The following is a 22,100-nucleotide window of genomic DNA, read 5'->3' on the forward strand; positions in this document are numbered from 1 at the left end:
ACCATATAACCATCTCCTCACCCATGCTGGGGACATAGCAGGCACTCAATTAACGTTTGGTGATAAAATGAATGAGAGGATGAAATTACTTTAAAATTTTAAAATAATTCCACTGTATCTTCATGCTGCAGAAAAACGTTGTGGGATTATGATTAAACTTGAATTACATGAGCTTTTTGACAGAGCTTTTCTGATTTTTAAGGATCATATTATATGATTTTTGAGCAATAGTATATCCATGAAGAGTTATGTAATTGACATTTGCCCTTCTGACTTTTAAAATCATTTATTTTGGCAACTTTATTGAGTTATAATTTATGTACCATAAAATCCACTTATTCGAAGTGTCCAATTCAATGATTCTTTTAGTAAATGTATGGAATTGTGCAACTATTACCACAATCTAATTTTTGAACATTTCCATCAATCCAGAAAAAAAAACCTCATGTCTCTATGCAGCTACCTCTCATTCTGACCTCTAGCCCATGCGGCCCCTGATCTATTTTCTGTCTCTAGAGAGTTTCCTTTTTTAGACATTTTATATACACTTAATCATACAATACGTGGTCTTTGTGTTTGGCTTTTTTTTACTCAGTATAATATTTTTGAATTTCATGCATATTGCAAGATGTGTCAGTATTTCATATCTTTTTATTGCCAAACAGTATTCTAGTTAAAGGATGTACATTTCCTTTGTCCATTCATTTGGATCATTTCTACTTTTTTGGCTATTGTGAATGATGCCACTATGGACCTTCATATACAAATCTTGGTGTAGACATATGTTTTCATTTCGCTTGGATAAATATTTAGGAATATAATTGCTAGGTTGCATGTTAAACTTATGTTTAAGTATTTAACTTCCACATTTTTTTCCAAAGTGACTGTACCTTTTAAGATTCTTACCAACAGTGTGTGCAGGTTCCAGTGTCTCCACATATATCATTTATTTTTATTCTGTTCCCTTTAGGTGTTTTTCCCTAGGGAAGATCAAAAGCCAGTAGAAAAGATGATAGAACTCTTCATGAGGCTAAAAGAGGTTCTCAATCAGATGGCTTCCGGCACACATCCGCTGCTAGATAAAATGACATCCCTGAGACAAATGCATCTGCCCAGAAGTGTTCCATTAACACAGGTAGGAAAGTCACCCAGTAATGTGCTTATTAAGGGAAATTCCTCTTGTCACATTAACTTTTATTTGAGATTAGTTATAATATATTCAGCTACAAAGATAGTATGTTGGGAAAAAGCACCTGCAGGAAAACTCTTCTACTCTGGCAAAAGTTTTTGCCACTTAAGTCAGTGAAGTTCAGCATTCTTCATTTACATTTGGGATACATGTTTTAAAGGAATTATGGAAGCTATAAGGATACTCTAAGCATTACCAGGTTTTCTTCTGTATTGTTCTCAGCAGCATTTATAGCTTTCTAATGTTAATAAATGGTGGATTTTTATCTCATAGGCAATGTACAGAAGCAACCGGATGAACACACCCCAAGGATCATTTAGCACCATCTCCCAAGCATTGTGTTCCCAAGGAATCACCACTGAATATTTAATTGCCTTGCTGCCCTCTTCTCAAAGGCAAAAAGGCAACCACACCAAGGATTTTTTGACTTATAAATTAAGCAAAGAACAGATTGCTTCCAAATATGGAATTCCCACACATACCAGTGAGTATACTTCAAAATCAGCATAGTAACATCATCTCCTGACAATATTGTCTACTGTAGCTTAGCCTTTTATAATCAATGAAGTATCAGTTTTCCTCAACACTACTGCAGCACTTACCACACATCAAACTGATTCACGCTTTACAACAAGCCTAGAAGGTGTGCATCTCCATCTTACTAAGAGGAAATGAGGCACAGACAGACTAAGTAACTGGCCACGGTCACCCAACCTTAAAGTATCATAGCTGTGATCTAAACTCAGCGGTCTGCTGCAAAGTTTAGCCTCTTAACCACAACATTGAGAATTTGTTGGTCACAACATCACCGTCCTTGCTAGTAAATAAACACAAAAACATGCTTTAAATCTGCTCAGGTCAATGTTTTTCTTAACTTTTGAGAATTAGAAAGTTGTATCACACATAGACAAGTTCTGAATGCAGCAGAACTATAAACGTGTAGTGGCACATGCACCCCACGATGCTTGGGATGCAAAATTCCATCAGCTGGGCTCTTCCGCATAATATATGGATATTTAGTATAGCAAGTGGATTGACTCTTTTATTCATCTTTTTACTCATTCAATATTCATGGGCCAACTCTTACGTATCTGGTACTACTATCCTAGTAGCAGATTTTTGTATATCTTTTTAAATTAAGCCCTCGTGGGGTGGATCTGTTGGAAGATATTCTGAAATGTGATTTTCAACCTTTCTTACTCCTCTTGGCAAAATGCCATCCCTTATCATAGGCTTATTTATTGAGTTAAACTTTCACACCTCAAAAAAAGAGATTTGTTACTACACTTTCTTACTTTTTTTTCCTTTTTTAAAATTTTATTATGTTAATCACCATACATTACATCATTATTTTTTGATGTAGTGTTCCATGATTCATTGTTTGCGAATAACACCCAGTGCTCCATGCAGTACATGCCCTCCTTAGTACCCATCACCAGGCTAACCCATCCCCCCACTGCCCTCCCCTCTAGAACCCTCAGTTTGTTTCTCAGAGCCCATAGTCTCTCATGGTTGGTCTCCCCCTCTGATTTCACCCTCTTCATTTTTCACTTCCTGCTATCTTCTTCTTTTTTTTTTTTTTAACATATAATGTATTATTTGTTTCAAGGGTACAGGTCTGTGATTCAACAGTCTTACACAATCCACAGCGCTCACCATAGCACATACCCTCTCCAAAGTCCATCACCCAGCCACCCCATCCCTCCCACCCCCACCACTCCAGCAACCCTGTTTATTTCCTGAGATTAAGAATTCCTCATATCAGTGAGATCATATGATACATGTCTTTCTCTGATTAACTTATTTCGCTTAGCATAATACCCTCTAGTTCCATCCTCATCGTTGCAAATGGCAAGATTTCGTTTTTTGTTTTTTTTTTTCTTACTTTGATAGCAGAGGCCTCACAACTGTTAATAATAAGGGAAGTATAAGGCATGTATCTTTGGGTGTGATAATAATCTGTGTAAATTTACCATAAGGAAATAAATTTTAGATATACATACTAAATGGTTTTATTCACTTTTTCCTTCCAGCACCATTTTGCTTCTCCCTTTATAAAGACATCATTAATATGCCTGCTGGACCTGTGATTTGGGCTTTCTTGAAACCTATGTTATTGGGAAGAATTTTGTATGCACCATATACCCCTGTCACAAAAGCAATAATGGAAAAGGTTTGACCATTATAACTCAAAGTTTCTATCTAGAGTCCTAAGATGATTTTTAAAGTAATCAACTTCCAAATTTACTATAGCTGACTCAGCTTTCTTTATCTCTTACCTACTATTACCCTGGGCTTTCTGAAACTCTTAATTCTCAAATTCTGCCCTGTAAATGTGTAAACAATGTAGATTGGTTGGTAGCCCTTTGAAGAGACATGAACCATGTTGACACTTGAGAATGAGGTTAGTTGAAACAAGACCTCAGATTTTTCAGCTTATCTCCAAAAGCAGAAGATTTTTCTATAACTGGTATCTAATTTTCAAAGTGTATAAAAATAATGGCACTAGAAAAAATAATATTGGGGCATTATATAAGTAGTTTGAACAAAAACAATCCTGGGGCACCTGGGTGACTCAGTCGTTAAGCGTCTGCCTTTGGCTCAGGTCGTGATCCCAGGGTCCTGGGATTGAGCCCCGCTTCAGGCTCCCTGCTCTGCGGGAAGCCTGCTTCTCCCTCTCCCACTCCTCCTGCTTGTGTTCCCTCTCTTGCTGTCTCTCTCTCTCTGTCAAATAAATAAATAAAATCTTAAAAAAAAATCTCTAAATTATAAATTGGCTTCGTATTAGATTGTACAATTCAACATGTTATGTTTATGTAAGAGATAGAGGTTGAGAAAGACAACATTATTCATAGTAACTATACTTAATATCTACCTAATTTAATCATAATTACATTTCTCTCCAACTTTTAAAGTTAGCTTTAATGATTTGAATTATTAACTTGCTACTTTTAAAATGACAGTGTGAAAGTAAAAAAAAAAAAAAGAAATCACTGTGTTTTACCATTACTTGGTCATTACACCACAGTTTTGGTGAATATAACATTATTTTAGTCTATATAAAAATGGATATGAGTTCATCACTGGTTTCTAGAATGTTCTTTGTTTCTATTGTTTGCATTTTAATATCTTATTTGCTTTATTGGCTACACTTCTGTATAATTTTTGCATAAATGAAGTCATTACCTGCTTATTTCCTAAGAGCAGTCATTTTTTGTCTTTCCTTTTTTTTGGTTCTCTTTTTCTCTCCCCTTGATCTTTTTCTTTTATGTAACTAATGATTTTTAGCATTCACGGATGTGTTTTTTCCATAATTTATACACATTTCTCTAATTCTTTATAGGTTATTATGCCATACATACATTCATATGCAGAATTTTTTGTCATTGTTTGCATTATTAAAATGAGGTTACATTATAATGCTTTTCTACATATTGCTTTACTCACACAACAATACCTTGTGGAAATTCTTCCAACTCAATTGGTATAGTTTAATTAATTCTTTTTGAAAATTGCAAACTTTTTCATACCATAGAATTTACTCAGCCAATCCTCAATTGTTGGGCATTCATTTTGTTTCCAGTGTTTCCTTTTTATTTTTTTGCTAAAGTAAATAATGTGACAACAAATACTCTCATGCATACTATTTATACGGTGGTATTTTTATTTCAATGAGATGATTGTTCAGGATTGAGGGATCGAGGAATAATGTATTTTATTTAAGGCTGTAACACATCCATTTCCACCAGCAGTATATGAAAGCATGCTTCCCATATTCTTGAACTACGGTGTTTCTGTAGTAGTAAAGTTAAATGTATTATTGGAAAAAGTGAATAACTTCTGGGAACTCCAGAAGGTGTATCTTCATTTTGACTGTAAATTCACTGTGGACAGCAAAGCAAACCCTACTCTTTCCAGAATTTTTAAAAGTGATCTTGACCCTATTAAAAGCTGCCATTTAAAAACTTCTGACCATGTGGGAAATTTCTGACACTATTTTTTACTAACTCCACCTTTTAGAACTGTTTCTTAAAGCTACGTAACAAAACAACCATAAGATCCCTTTTTGAAATACAGGAAAAATAATAATGGCCCAGATCTATTTTTGTTTCTTTGTCTTTTAGGCTAATGTAACTCTGAGGCAGCTGGCAGAACTAAGGGAGAAATCTCAAGAGTGGATGGATAACTCACCACTTTTCATGAATTCTTTCCACCTGTTAAACCAGACGATTCCCATGCTCCAGGTAGGAGACGGCTCGTTCTCTTTCATAGGCATTATAATTCTTTGAGATTTTAATCACTTCACTGTGGGAATGGGCAGATAGTAACTCAGAATCCATATTCAACATTTTAAATTGCCTGTCCTCTATAGAGAAAGTCTAAGACAGGATAACAGATCTGTCACTCACATTCAGAATCATCCTCATCTCCCGTGGTGCATCCTCTTTCTGTAATTCGGAGATAAGCCATCTTACAGGTTGAATTTGAGGCATAAATAGTGACGTCAATCTTGTTTTCCAAAAATAAAATGGGGTAAAAACAACTTAAAATATGCGTATTTTATTTGTTCCTCCACTTTAAATTATTTTTTGCTATTTTAACAGAACCAGAGTTCCTATAATAGTAAAATTCTGGAAAAGAACATTAAATCTGGGGAGTTCTTTGGTTGAAACATCACACTCTAGGTTAAAGTTTTGACAATGCAACTCAAATACAATGCACACTGGTTAAAAGGTGTAATTGGCAATTCTTGCAAAAGATGCGGGGTTTTCAGAAGATGATGAAAATAATGTGGGGAAATGGTCCAGTCACAAACAGAGCTGTTGACGACTAAGGATGGAACAGCAGAGCCAGACCAGTTACCAGCTAGAGAAGAGAAAACTGGCAGGAAGGAAGGTGACACAGGAACTTCAAGAGAGAATGGCTTGCATATCAAAGTATTGAGAGAGGCCCAAGGAAGATCGATCGAGAGCTAAAATATATTTGCCCCCCTCCCCAAAAAGGCCTTCTTATAATCATGCTCAAGAAGCTGAACATAGAATAAAGGATTTGTAGCACACAACTTTGTCAGAAAAATTACACCCAAAAGATGCTTTGCTCAGTCTTTGTTTTGATTAACAATTAGCGCATAGTTACAATTACAGTCTGGCTTTTATTATAAATAATTTATAAAGTTTATAATATTATAAATAATAAAATACATATCTGAAACAGATATTTAATAATTTAATTAATATAAAAAAGTAAACTTTCATCAAACATCTTCCCCACAATTTACTATTAAATTTGGTTCTAATTTTAAGTGGCCTCTTTTTTTTTTTTTTTTGGATGAATCTTATGTAACAAAGACCATTTGAGTAGTACTTTATTGACATATATATTTTCCTAAATGGAAGATTGCTTCTTTTTTCCTAAAACTTTTTTTCTGTGGAGCAGAAAAAAAAACCCCTACACATATGATTTCATTAAGGAAAAATTTGTTGGCAAAAGCAATGAATGAACAAAGGACATGATCTATACCATGTCCATAAAGGGGCCATCATCTAATGGAAGCAACTTTATTCTGTTCTAGACCAAAATAAATCCTTATTCTAAGTTATTGAGGACAAACTTATTTCTACAAATGTACACAGAATTTGAAATTTAAAGCTTTTAGCATCACACCTGGCTTTGCCAAAGTGAACCGCTAGGAAAAGGTGTAAGACACTCGATCTACAGTTTATGAATCTCTAAAAGGAGTATCTTGATAGCCACTGCATAGATTTGTGAGGATCATATGTGTGGAAGCATGTAAAAATAGTATTACGTATCCTAGGACTGATTGCAAAAGGAGTGGTGGGAGAATGGCCATACTGCTCGGTGGATCATCTCTGAATTGCAACTGACGCAATGCTTTGTTTACTACTAATGCTCTGATTCAGTTTTTCCCTGACGCACAAATTACTTCCTGGTAAATAGTGAGACTTTAAAGGACTTGGGTAGCGTGGTATGAGCTGTGTCATAGCCATTGGTCTACATGCTGCCAACTACTCTTAGACCCCTCAGCACCTATGGACTTAGCGAATTAATTCTACTGTATATGTGCTCTGTTAATACATATTATTCTTAATCATGTATCTCCATGATAACAAAACTGAAGATCTTGGTAGGAAGGACAGAATAATAAGAGGTACTGACTTGTCCTCTAAAGGGAAAACCAACTTAAGCCTAGCTCACATAAAAACTAGCCCATGAGGCGCCTGGGTGGCTCAGTCGTTAAGCATCTGCCTTTGGCTCAGGTCATGATCCCAGGGTCCTGGGATCGAGTCCCACATCGGGCTCCCTCCTCGGCGGGAAGCCTGTTTCTCCCTCTCCCACTCCCCTTGCTTGTGTTCCTGCTCTCGCTGTCTCTGTCTCTGTCAAATAAATAAATAAAATCTTAAAAAAAAAAAAACTAGCCCATGAATTAACACATAAGATAAACATTTTTTTATCAAGTTGAATTCTCTGCCTTCAACTTTCTCCTTGGCCCTTACTAATTTTGTGTCCTTAGGGGACCTCAAGGTGTTATGGAAAACTGTGCAAGAAAATTAAGGTAAACTGTATTAGACAGTGCCCAGTACACAGTAACATCTCAGTAAGTGTTACCTAGTTGTACTTCTACAGTGGTAGAAGCTATGTCTCCTAATTTGGAAGATAGCTGTAACAGTCTTTATATGTCAAAGCATTTATGCTTTTTAAAAAATTTTCAGTCTTTCCATGGATATAGAGTAATTTAAAGTTTTATCATCATTTCATTTTTCTATATTCACATAATTGTGCTTTTTACAATATAAAATGATATTATAGCAATTTACATTTGACTGTTCTGATAAGATGAGTCATTCATCCCTGCTTTACAGAAAAGTAACATGAAGCTGGAAAAAACCGAGTGCTTGCTGAGAGCCCATAGCTAGCTAGGAAGTAGTAGAAGTAGGGTACCAAACAACTGTGATATGAAATTCCATGTAGACATCACAATTTTTTTAAAGATTTTATTTATTTATTTGACAGAGAGAGACAGTGAGAGAGGGAATACAAGCAGGGGGGAATTGGGAGGGGAGAGCAGGCTTCCTGCCAAGCAGGGAGCCTGATGCGGGGCTCGAATCCCAGGAACCTGGGATCATGACCTGAGCCGAAGGCAGACACTTAACGACTTGAGCCACCCAGGCACCCCTAGATATCACAATTTTTAAAAGTTGTTTTAGTTTGTTGCAGTTGAACAAAATTCAACTATGAAATTCAATCACTATAATTGTGCACAGCATATATCAAAAAACAAATGATGTGATAGCCATGGGTAAACTGACTGTTATGTTGAATATAGTTTCTTACTGTTGATAATTGGAGTCAGATCTGGTTACTTTAGCATGCTGACCAATTTGTGTCTATAGATAAGAAAAACCCAGCCTTTCTAGTCATTAGCAGCTGTATACCTTCTCTTTCTTTCTCAAGGATTTGTATGTGAGCACTACTTGGTGATGCATTGATAATGCGGAGTGGTGGTTACTTCATTTCACTGCAGGTATTATTAGAGAGACAATGATTAGATGTGTTTTCTTCTTGTATTGAAACTGATTCCCTATTATTATTTGTTAGAATACTCTAAGGAACCCCTTTGTGCAAGTTTTTGTGAAATTCTCTGTGGGACTCGATACTGTTGAACTATTGAAACAGATAGATGAACTCGGTAAGTCCAGATTCACAAAACTTTTGTTCACTAGTCATGTCAAAAATGGGAAAAGCATGGTTGCATTTGAAAACTTTTTGTTTTCTTCTGTATTTGATTTTTAGCTAGTTATTCTAAGTAGAATCCTGGATATAGCTATCCATCTTTTCCCCAGATAGTTGTATAATTATAAGTAGTAACAGCTGTTTGGATACCCAGTATCTGCAGTTAGTTTCAACAATTACATACTTCATGTAAATGCAGCTTTTCCTACAATCATTGGTAGGTTGCTAGGTTGCTAGAAATAAGGGGACACTTTTTTTTTTGATAATTTGATGAAAAGCAGATCCTTAAGGACAAAGAAAGATGAAATGGTTTATGTCTGGTCATATTCAACATTTTATCTCCACGGGCCTCAGTTACCACTTTGACTAACCCAGAATGTACCTGGAAGAAGTTATTGAGTTAGCAAAAGCAAAACAAAGCAATGAAGAGACTCAAAAGAAAATAAACTTAAATCAGTATTCAAGGTTGGATCCTCCTCTCATGGTCATTTAAAAGGAACAGGCAAAGAGAATCAAAGGAAGCTGTCTGAACTTATGCATTCCCTCTGCCACATCCCCACTTTCAACCTAAGGGATGCAAGACATCTAATTCAGTCTGTGTCTGATTCACTGTTGCTATGCAACCGCAAGGATGAGGAAGGGATTGAGAGCATCTGAATTTGGCTGCAGTAGAGCAAGTGCCCCTCCTCCTCCCTGGTGCTACTGGGACAGAAGTGACATGGGTTGTAAACCCGTAGGGAAGAATTATATTTACATTTGTCTTGTATATAGTTGTGTGCACTTTATGATAGTTGACTAAATTTGATTAAAGAAAGATAGTGGATTTATTCGCTACAAGTATCATTTGGTTAAGCAACCATTTGATCAAAATATCAGAAATATACTACAAAGTTCTTACATGAGTTTTATCTTCCTAACTTTAAATATAGGAGGGGAGTTCTAGAATTTAAAATTAGACTAAAATGAATGTAGCAGTGAGACTTGATATTCCTACAATTGTATATATAACTTGGTATCTAAGAGTTTATATAGTTTGAACTGAGGGAGCACTGACCCTCATAGCTCTTCTTCGATCCTCTGGGCCAGCATGTCTAAGGAATCCCTGGTGGTGTGATTTCCAATGGCCGCTGGAGGCCACTGTTTTACCACAACCACAGTTTTACCCCTCCCCCATCAAGGTCTATATCAAACAAACCATTTCACTTTAAATTCTAATGAGAAATGCACTTAGTAAGTTGCCCTCTGTGAGAAATTAAGTCTTACATTGGACTGTGAAAGAGTCATGTTTGGGTTTTGTGAGGAGGGATTTATGATACTCACAATATTCTTGGTATTCATGATGATCAAGTCAGTGAAAATTTAATTGGCCAAGTGATTTATTAACTTGCAATTTCATATTTACCCTTTGTCTCGGTTGACTTCCTCATAAGGAATCATGAAATTGAAGAGCAATTAAATCCTCTTTCTTCCAGAGTAATGACCTGAAATAAAATCTTGATCATTTTGTCTAGATTAGCACAGATATCAATAGAAATAACTCACATGAGATGTTAAATCAAACAGTTTTAAAAAGTTGTCTACTCTGTGGCATAGATTCTCAGTCTCCTAAGAAATGATTCTGTAGCACACCTTATTGAATGATATAGTTTATTTGTTCTACACATTCTACATAGATTTTCCTTTGTTTAAATTCTTACATTCACATTCCCTGAACAAAGTAAGTGTGTCCATTTATTGGAAACTTTCATCTCTAGTTTTCTTCCTGACTATATGTAGATGTATTTTTTTAAATTATTCACCTTTAGTCACTGGTTAACTAAATTGTAGCAGAATATACTTTTAAGTTGGCTTGTATCATTCTTTGAACTTGGGTCTCCTTTACTGGTACTAGCTCAAAGTTCTTTTCAATGAATATTTGCACACCTGGACACATTTTCCCAGGTGTTACTAGATATTTTTATTACCAGATATTTTAGAATAAATTCTAGTAAATTCTACAACTTCCTATTACTCATAATCTAGTATAATGGTAAGTACTGACTCAAAAGTATTTTGTCTCATTACTACTAGAAACAACATTACAATACAGCATTATAATATATATTTTGTCTATTTTGCTTTGCTTTTTTAGATATTCTAAGACTGAAATTAGAAAACATCATTGACATCGTTGATCAGCTCAACACACTATCTTCCCTGACAGTAAATATTTCCTCCTGTGTATTATATGACCGTATTCAGGCAGCAAAAAGCATAGATGAAATGGAGAGAGAGGCCAAAAGGCTTTACAGAAGCAATGAACTCTTTGGAAGTAAGTGTTATTCTACTAGAGTTTGAGCTTCTCTTTGTACTAAAATTGGCCAAATTCTTCCCTTACCACTTTCATCAAGAACTCAGGAAAGTAGTCTGGATGGGGGGAGGGTCACTGTTCCCTCTGATGTCCTTAGAAATGAAAACCTTTCATGTAGTCAACCCACTATATTGTCTGACAAGATTTCCACAAATGTGTGATTTTGTTGGCATGGTTAAAATGAAGACTGAAATGGATTACATAGTTACAGGGTGAAGTTGAGTCCATAATCAGTCAAGATTATTCATTTTATTGTGTTTTTTTTTTTTTATTTTAGTAAGTGGCTTAGAGTGATATATTTAATCTGGCCACTTACTTTGTAATTATATTCTCAAACTCCTGCTTTGAATCTCTGAAGTTGTCACTTCCAATTAGCCATCTTTTCTGTAAATTAGGAGCCTGAACTTACTGTCACATTACAAACTCAATTGCCTGTTTGGCTGCCCCGTAAGTATACCCTCCAAACAATGAATAATGTCAACCATAAAATAACCTTTCTCCTGTTGTTGCCATTTTATTTTTAGGTGTTATTTTTAAGCTTCCTTCTAACAGAAGCCGGCACAGAGGCTATGACTCTGAAGATGTATCTCTTCCTCCTGTCATAAAATATACCATCCGCATGAGTCTCAAGACTGCACAGACCACAAGAAGCATAAGGACCAAGATTTGGGCCCCGGGGCCACACAATTCTCCATCACATAACCAGATCTATGGCAGGGCTTTTGTTTACTTACAGGATAGTATTGAGAGAGCAATCATTGAATTGCAGACTGGAAGAAACTCCCAGGAAGTAGCCGTCCAGGTCCAGGCAATTCCATATCCCTGCTACATGAAAGACAAGTAAGTCTGGGTGGCTGGAGCCCCTTTTAATAGCCAACCACTTTTTTGAGAACTCATTTCTGCATATTCATTCACATGGATCAAGTGAAAAAGATCTCTTTCACGAAATTTTTGTCAAATGCTTGTTTCCACGAAAGGGTCCACACCACAGGGCACAGCTCCACTGCAGCTGCTCATTGTTACCAAAATGATGGTCAAGTCCTTACCAAATGATTCAGGTTTTCTTAATCATAACCCTTAGCTTTCCAAGGACTATGGCCCTTGAATCAGGAGAATTCAGACTTAAGTGCAGGGCTGCACGATTTGAATGCGACCCACTCTCTACTGGTCTTCCCTTTCTCTAAACAAGACAATCTTAACATCTCTTCCAACTCTCAAATTTTATTAAAAATCTATAAGTGCATGGCCAACCTTAAGGAAGAATTTTGATAAAACACATCATTGATCTCTAAGATAAGTATTATGCTATCTAAACCTATGTTATGCACTACCAATCCACTTGTTAGGAATCTTCATCTAAAATGGTTTGCTGGGGCCCCTGGGTGGTTCAGTCGGTTAAGCATCTGCCTTCAGCTCAGGTCATGATCTCAGGGTCCTGGGATCGAGCCCCGCCTCGGGCTTGCTGCTCAGCAGGGAGAACTGCTTCTCCCTCAGCCTCTCCCCCTGTTCCTGCTTTCTCTCTCTCTCAAATAAATAAAATCTTTAAAAAATAAACAAAAATAAATAAAATGATTTGCTAAATGGATAAAAAATGCAAAGACCATGTTTTAGACAACTGAATTGGAATGGTCAAGAAATCTGCCAGTCAAGTAGCAGTGACTGACTCCTCCACTCTGACCATAGTCAGGCTCATCCTCCTACGTAAAAGCTGGAGGCTGAATATTACTTTAAAGAAATTGCACTGGTTTTCCAGCCCAAGTACTGCAGTTTATATACAATTCAGATGGTTCTGGACTTTTTTTTTTTTTCTCCGTTTTTCTTTCTGTCACTGCGTCTGTCTCCTTTGGCTGCTTCAGGAGCTCTAGATGAAATGAGGTCATGTAACCCTCTGTGTGGCAGTGAGGATTCCATCCGTGGGTTGTCAAGGTTAGCTGCGTGTTGTGGAGGCCAGTCAGTTTCTTGCAGCCTGAACTGTGTGTGAACTGCAGTGCCTTGCATGAATAGCAATGACCTGTGGGTTCAATTAAAAGAAAATTCTCATCTATTTTCCTGCTCATCTTTTTCCCCTTGTAAATTTTGGTACCTAGGATGGTGGGTGCCTGGATTTTCTTTTTTAAGAAGAAAAGTAAACTGTACTCTACCTTCTTTGTGGGAGAATATGATCATAGTATCTTCCATATACATATAAATTCTTTATTGCATACAAAGTGCTCCCACATATATTATTTCCTTTGTTCTACCCAACAACCTCAGTAAGGTAAGCAGGAGCAGGTATCATTAACCATATTTTCCTGATGAAAAAAACTGAAATCCAAAAGGGTTAAGTAACATGTCCAAAGTTGAATAGCTAGTACCTTACTGGTCCTTCAGCTAGGAGACCAGCATTTTCTCCTTATATTAAACCAAACCAATCTTAAAATACACAATCACTTGGAAGAAACATTACAGGGGATATGTTATTAATTAATGAGGGCCTTTGCCTAATTCTGGGGCCAGAAACACCATTAGGGCTGGACTTGAACCAAAAGAAAATTCATTCAACAAATATTGTTTAAGTGCCTACCCCATGCCAGATAGTTTCCCAGGAATAAAAAAAATTGGATATGACCCCAACCCTCACTCTTTCCTCATCCAAGAAAAAAGCCCAAATAACCCTCATATCTTTGATGGTGATACACTTCTGATGCTAAAGTTATAATGAATGATGGTGATGTCATGTTGCATTAATATTTGCATTTTTTATGAGGAACTTCAAGGTAATTCCTTAGCCTTACAGATTAAAAAGGAAATGGCCTTGGTACTGTTCTCCAAATGAAAATGTCAGTGGAGCCTACTATGGAAAACAGGTCAATTTAGAGTTCCTCTCATTGAAAACTACTCATTTGCCTTACCCCATAGAAAGGTAGCTAGTGTCAGAACCATGATTCTCAAACTATGATCCCTGTACCAACAACATGGACATCACCTGGGAAATTGTTTAAAATGCAAATTCTTTATCCCACCCCAGATATATTAAATCAGAAGCTTATGGGCGAGGCTCCGAAATCTGTGTTTTAGTAAGCCCTTCAGGTGATTGTGATGCATGGTTAACTTTGAGAAACACTGCATTGGAACTTTCTGGTATCATAGGCAGACCACTCAGGAAATATATTTGGAGCCTGATGAAGCCTTCCAGTGACTGCCTAGTTTAGCACATTATCAGAAAAGACATTGCTATACTGTGTATGAAAGATCTCCTGGAGCATTATTTTGAGGAATCCAAGTTCTTTGTTTGCATTTTAAATTGAATGCTTTGAGTTTTATTTTATTTCATTTTGGGAAATTTAGTTTAATAATAACTATGAGCTTCTAAAGAGTAGATAAATACAGTAATTTGGGAAGATATAGCTTTTAGCTAGATAAACCAATCATCATCTAATTTTATATCTGCCTTTTAGATAAGAATTTCATTTAGACAGAAGGGTTTTGAGCTTTGCAATTATATCTGTGAAATAATTATTTTCCTAGATAGGACATACTCAAACACGCTCTAAACAATATGGTAATTTTATCTAACAATCCAGAGCTGTTTTTCACTTTTGCAACATTACAGCAAGAAAATCATGGGCGTACTGTTAAGTCAGCTTCACACTTCATAAATAAAGGAGCAATATTAATGACTATTCTCAATTTCAAAACAGGAGTATAATTCACTGTAAGAGAGGATGTGTTCTTTATATATTACAATCTGCACAGATGATACTCATTTGGGTCCCTGAATTTTTGTTTTTATGTTTCTGTTTTTTTACAGCTTCCTAACCAGTGTCTCTTATTCTCTTCCAATTGTGCTCATGGTTGCCTGGGTTGTATTTATAGCTGCATTTGTAAAAAAGCTTGTTTATGAGAAAGATCTCCGGCTTCATGAGGTATGTCGAGAATCTCCTCTTATTATGAGTAAGATCTATTTGTGTAATAATTACTATGATTTTCATCATGCCTATACAAACTCAGAAAGCCTGACCCATTCCTCATGAATTAAAAAGAAAAATATTTTATGAATCATAAAGGCAGCTGATATGGCAATACTCTGTTTTCTCACAAAGTTATATAGAATTCATTTTATAAGTACCTCTAGAAAATGAAATATAAATAATTCTGAATAAAATCTGAGTACAATTTATGATCCTGACAGTAATTTTGTCCAAGAAGTTCCTATAGGACTTAGGATCTAACGCAGGAAGTTTAAATAATAACTAGTAAGGCAGGAAGACTGTTGGCATGGTAACTAAATGAGTCCAAATGAAAATAGATACAGATATATGGACATAGACGCAGACGTAGTCATGGACAGACAGATGGCTTGTTTCAGCTCTCATGAAGCAAATTCTCTTTCCAGCATACCTTGTCTTCTTCAATTATCTTCTCTTCTATCTTCCACTGATTCATGATTTATAGCGACTAAGAATTTTATGTTATGCTACTGACTAGGTGAATAATATAATGATGAAAGACAGGACCTGGGATGTAAAGCATGATCTCTTCTGGAGCATGTTCCTCATCATTATCTCCAAATCCCAAATATCTTACTTCTTTTTAGAATTTATGAAACAGCATTGTGTGATTTGGGGATTGTATTGGAATAAGAACTATGTTATCTGCCCATCCTGTAATGAGTCCATTCTTACACTCACTCATGGAGCAAAAAGAAAGCAGAAACACTTCAAAACTGGAGCACAATAATTATTGCAAGGCCTGGCTGACAACCTGACATAATGAGGTTAGAGTAACCTGTTAGCCCACTTGCGCTTTCCAGACTGACTTTGCCAATGCTTCCAGGCAATTGATTCTTTCTCCTCACAAGGTACAAATTACTGCTTCATGTTTCTGTGAGCTCAGCATCAGGCTTCCAGGGGTGTCCTAGGGTTTGAACCTATACTTTTTACCTTTTCTATTTGAATTCTGGTTGATCCTCACAGCTGCATTTTTTGTATTTCAGTTATAATTTGGTAAACCTCTCATCAACTGGTTTGAGTTCTGTTGTATCCAGGACTCTGTGCAATGCTTTCTTAATTCCAATTTAGAAACTTGAATCCATGCCCTAAACCAGAATTTTGGTTGCAAGCACCTACCTTATGTTTCTCTTTCAGGTTCCTGGTACTCAGAAGTGAATCTTCACAGATTAAAGGGAAACTTTAAAGTTGAAAACTGTGATAGAAATTGAGTTCTTTTCCACTTCAAAATAAATATCTACCTTAAAAATAGTATTTGTAGTAGAAACACACAGTAAATATAAGTATTACATTGTGTATATGTTATACACACACTGTATTATTTTGTGTTTGAAGATGATGCTCTTTGAGTGCATCTATGGATGCCACAAAAATATCAAAGAATAATGAAGAGTTCTTTCTTAATTGAAGACATGAAAGACATACTTTTAACGATGATCCAATTTCTGTTTGGTAGCTTTGTGTCTTCATTTTGCATGCATCTACTTTCAAAATTTAACTATCTGATCTTGGGGGTCAAAGTCCTATAGTACAAGATCACTGAACGTGTAATCAGAGAATCGGGCTTTGAGTCTTCCAGTTCCACTTGGGCTCAATCCATTAAACTTTCTAAGTCTTACTATCTAGACTTAATTCAGCAATACATTTCCAGAATGTGGCTCTCTCACTGCCACAACAAGAAAGGCATTCAATCATCCATATTTTATCAGTTCTAAGGTCAAGATTTTTTTCCTTGCTTCTTAAAGCCTCTGAAATTGGGATGCATTTGATAAGGTGTCATCATTTATTTGGTGGTGATTTTTCTTTCTTGCTGCCATGTCAAATTAATGGCATGTCTTAAAATCAGCAGCATCCTGGGCGCCTGGGTGGCTCAGTTGTTAAGCGTCTGCCTTCGGCTCAGGTCATGATCCCAGGATCCTGGGATGGAGTCCCACATGGGGCTTCCTCCTCAAGGGGAAGCCTGCTTCTCCCTCTCCCACTCCCGCTGCTTGTGTTCCTGCTCTCGCTATCTCTGTCTCTGTCAAATAAATAAATAAAATCTTTAAAAAAAAAAAATCAGCAGCATCCTAAATTCAAAGGAGTTCAGTCTATTTGTGAGATGAATTGATGGAACTGGGACTGGAATAAGTGGAATATTCTCAATGCCTCCTGCTCAGCCTTCCTGTACTGCCCATGGTTCTCATCTTCCCTCCTCCTTTTTAAAAGTGAAAAAGCTAAGCCCACTGAGAGGTGACTTGCTAAAAACTGCAGAGCTAGTTAGTGGTAGATCTAGGTCTGGAACTCAAATGTCTTGACTTTCAACCAATCCTTTTCCACAGTATAGCTGCTTTCCCTCTCACAATCTTATTCTGGTAGCATAGACCCTTAAAGACTTTTGAAGATGATGATGGAAAATCTGTTAGGTTCCCAGAGACTCAAAATCACTTTTAATACCATCATCTTAATATTCACTAAGTTCTAAAGCTTTTAATTCTCTACATCCTTCTCATTCCAATTAAATTTTTTAAAAAAGGTTAAAAAAATTACATTTTTCCTTCTGTAACTGTTCTTAAATCTGGGCAAGAAAACCAAGTTAGTTGCTATTTCAGTGAAGCCATTAATCCTTGACCTTGTTATAGTATGACTCCAGTTAATTCCTTTAACTTGTTAAAGGAATTAGCACAAATATTAATGCCCAATAAGTTTGTCGATGAAATTAAGCCTGTAGTTAAAAAAAAAAAAAACTATTTTGAAATGGCTTTCAGTGGGTTTTGTTCTGTGTTCCTTGTTTTTAACAATTAAAATATTAAAGCTATACAAAAAATTGATTTACAACACACAGAAAAATACTTTTTGACATTATTTTCTTGATTTATGAGTTAGCTTCTAATGTAAGTCATTTATGGGGATTCCAATGCTTATATTCAACTGGGACAAAATTTGGAGGTGTTCTTCCTCAGTTCATAGATAATCTAAAATATCTGTGGTCTGGAGAGATGTTACCAAGAATTATGTAAGGGATTTTAGTCCTTTGATGTTTCACTTTAGACAATGTTTATGTCTCCTTGATAGACACTATCCATCATACTAGTGAGAATTTGGAACATTTCAGGTAGTGATCACAACATCCTTTATATCTTACTTAAAAGCAGTAATATAAATATCTAGTGTTAAGAAAAATTTTTTAGTTTAGGTATAAAATGGTATTACTCCTTATAAATTAGTGCTTGACATATATGAATATTTGTGATTTCTTTTCCTGAAAACATTAATGTCAACCCCTCTGCATAAGCTTCTCTCTAATGTGGCAATACATTTATCCCAAATCTTACAGAATCTTTTCTCTTTATCTTCTGCCATAAACTGGAGTAAACTCTGACCACTGTGTAGAGGGGTTTTCCTTGAGCAACAGGTTATCAGATATTGATGAATTGCTTCAGGCAGGTTTGAGAGGCTTGAGACAGGTGATTCTTTGATTGCAAAGCTGGCACCTGACATATGTCACTCTGAGGAGCATCTAACGACATCCAGGAAAGCACAGCCGGACGTTCTCTATGGGCCATCTTCCATCAGCAAGTTTGGTCTTGTTTATTATAACGAAGTTGGCTGTGAATCTGGATAATTTATGGATGACTTACATGCTCTCATTGCTCTTTCTCTTTATGAATAACAGCTGTTCTTCTCATGGCATAAAATCCTGAAGTTTAACACTGAATTTTCATGCTAGAATGTTAAATAGTGAACACTTTTGGAGGCACCTAACTCAGTCCATTTCAGCAAGAAGCAGTGATCATTTTCCAACTTTACCATCGCTCAGGAAAAAGGAATCTGATCTCGAGTCTTGAAAATTTCAAAATTACAATGATAAACACCTTTAGTTTGGTCTTCAGATTTGCCAGATTATCTTTTAATAAGGCTATGAATGGAGAATTTTCTAGATATATATTATATATATGTGTATATATATATATATATATATGTTTTGAAGCTATCAATTTTGGGGGAAGGAAAACATGTTTGTACACACCAAGACAGCTTTATTTCATGTCCTTGATAGTGTCCTAGATATTTTATATCCACCTTGTGAAATATGCTGACATTGTCTCCTACTGACATACACTGCTATTGGAGAGAAGATATTTTTCGTATAAGGCACATGAAATTAGGTGGTGAATATCAGCTTTGGAGTAGTTATATGGGTCCCATAACTCCCCAGTTAATTATAAACTCAGTTAAATCTCAAAACAAATAGGAAAGGCCAATAAAAAGAGCTAACGTGATCATGGTCATAATTGAATAGGCGAGTGTCTCTAAAATGCAGTCATCAAACATGACACAGTAATTTTCTCAAATGGGTTGGGGAGTAGAGAGAAAATTTCGAAAGTAAGACCTGTGAGATATTTTCTCATACCGAAATGTAATTTTGTTTTCAATGATAGATGCATAGCAACTGGAAGAAACCTTCCATAGTGCATCTTCGCTCCATGCTGGGTTTTTTTATTTTGACCCCCACTTCCATTCCTATGGAAACATAAGTTGAGTCTTTACCGCAAAGGGCGGAAGGCCTGGGAGGAGAGAAGCAGTAAGGAGGGAGGAAGGTGAGGAAGAGGACAAAGTTAAGAGGAAAAGTCACAGGCTTTTTCTCAGTGGTGATTAGCTTAAGGCCCACAGCTTAGACTGTTGGCAGTCAGGTAGCTGTTTCCATGGCAACAAGAGGAGTAGCAGAGTTATCAAAATGTGATAAGTTGCAAAGGCAGAAAGTAAAATTCACTGTTTTATGTGTAGAGCAAAAGATTCAGCACGTTCCTTTTTTTTTTTTCTAGACAAGTTAGTTTTAAAGAAGGAGGACATTGAAAATCCTTGAATTTACCCAAAATACTGGATTATAAAGCTGTTAATGGAGCTTTTCTTTTGTTCTTTTTTAAAATGGACTGTCAGATTCATAAGCTTAGCGTTAATCATGTATTGTTAAAACTAGAAACCAGGATATCCAGGTTCCCCCGAAGTGCACCATGTCACCAAATTCAAGACAGCTAAGATCCAGGGGAATTTAGATCTTTCAGAATCCCTTTGAGTTAATGGTCAAACACATCATGCTGGTCTGTTTTTCTACCTTGGTGGAATGCCTTGGTCTCTAGGGATATCACTGAGTTATTAAAAAATATAAATTGAGAGAGTTATTAAAAATATAAATTTTATTATTATAAAATAATAGATGATCTCAGATACATGAGTTCATTTTGGGTGCATGAATGTCTTTTTGGAAAACAAAGATGACAAACCTGCCCTAAACTCCCAATGATCTTAAGGATGGGAAAGCTGTGCCAAAAGGCAGAAAGTCTCCCTTCAAAGTTTCCATGTTTTAATTCTTAGGAGTCAGGTTTATTCTCTTTCTCTCAGGAACAAGAGTACTGATTGTGTTGTCCATTAATAGAGCTTTGTTATCTCAGTCCCTACACTGAATTTGAAATAAACCATGTTTTTCTATGAGCTTGAAATATTCATGACTGTACAAATGTCAAATTCATGTCGTAAAATTCTGCAGGAGACACCATAAATTTTGATGATCTATTCTAAACTAATTTAATCTGGATACATTAGTTAGATACCAGTTAGAAACGAAATTGGAAAAAAAAAGAACCTCACCATCCAAATCATCCATTATACTGGGGCACTCTGAAAGCATATAATTTAAAATGGGCTGATATAAATGGTCATATTAATTTTACATAGCAAGCATGGACAAATCCTTGACTTATGAAAATCATTAAGATGCCTAGTTCCATATATATGAAAAGTCTCGTGAGCATTTTGTCATGGTGCAGAAATAATTGCTATTTGAGAGAATATTGGCTCAAAAAGTGGCTAATGCTTTTTCCTTTTCGCAGTACATGAAGATGATGGGTGTGAATTCCTGCAGCCACTTTTTTGCCTGGCTTATAGAGAGTGTTGGATTTTTACTGGTGACCATCGTCATCCTCATCATTATACTCAAGTTTGGCAATATTCTCCCTAAAACAAATGGGTTCATTTTGTTCCTGTATTTTTCGGACTATAGCTTCTCAGTTATTGCCATGAGCTATCTCATCAGTGTCTTCTTTAATAACACCAACATTGCAGCCCTGATTGGATGCCTCATCTACATCATTGCCTTTTTTCCATTTATTGTTCTGATTACAGTTGAGGATGAGTTGAGCTATGTAATAAAAGTATTCATGGTGAGTCAACTGTCACAACTGAAAGGCCAGGGTGTGATAAGAATTGATTCTTCTTATGTTTTTAGAATCTTAAACTGGAAGTTCACTTATCTAATTGAAAAGTTCTGTGATTGCAAAATAAGCTTAACTGTCCTAATGATAGTTTTTCTACATTGTTGTATACTGTACAAGCATAAGACAATGAAAAAGAGAGTTTTCTTAACAGCACTTCTGGTAAGAAATAATTTCTGAAGAAAGAATAGTTAAAATGTAATGTGTTACGTTTTAAAGATCATCAAAAATCCTGACTTCTTCTCTGGTCCAATTCCTTAAATATCTTAAAACCTTTATTACTGGAGTTATTATCCTATATGAATAATTTTCATGGTTTTAATAACATTCGTAACATTCACTATTACTTACAGGCATAAAGACAAAAGACAAAAGACAAACAGCATATAGTCTTTTCTGCCTGTTTCAATTCAGAATTATTGAATTAATTTAAGAAATTTAATGAAATCATTAAAAATACTTTGAAATTTGGAAAGCAGAAAAATAAATCTCACTGAGAGTCATATTGAAACTTTGGTGTTTATGGAAATAGTGTTAAATAACTTTCATTTAACATTGACTGCTTTGGGTTA

General features: G+C 35.9%; 1 protein-coding gene across 1 annotated transcript in view; it reads left to right on the plus strand.

Moving 5' to 3' along the window:
* The window catches only part of ABCA12 (ATP binding cassette subfamily A member 12), a 168,528-nt gene that overhangs the window by 99,816 nt on the left and 46,612 nt on the right, over positions 1-22,100 (plus strand). Inside the window, exons 16-24 of the mRNA XM_035008338.1 lie at positions 971-1,135; positions 1,463-1,673; positions 3,223-3,362; positions 5,314-5,433; positions 8,807-8,897; positions 11,073-11,252; positions 11,816-12,131; positions 15,082-15,196; positions 21,148-21,477. Of these exons, the coding sequence (XP_034864229.1) occupies positions 971-1,135; positions 1,463-1,673; positions 3,223-3,362; positions 5,314-5,433; positions 8,807-8,897; positions 11,073-11,252; positions 11,816-12,131; positions 15,082-15,196; positions 21,148-21,477 (1,668 nt within the window). The remainder of the gene's footprint in view (positions 1-970; positions 1,136-1,462; positions 1,674-3,222; positions 3,363-5,313; positions 5,434-8,806; positions 8,898-11,072; positions 11,253-11,815; positions 12,132-15,081; positions 15,197-21,147; positions 21,478-22,100) is intronic.

The sequence above is a fragment of the Mirounga leonina genome, unplaced genomic scaffold (genome assembly GCF_011800145.1).
Source record: "Mirounga leonina isolate KUSES-001 unplaced genomic scaffold, KU_Mleo_1.0 Mir_151, whole genome shotgun sequence".
Taxonomy (NCBI): Eukaryota; Metazoa; Chordata; class Mammalia; order Carnivora; family Phocidae; genus Mirounga; species Mirounga leonina.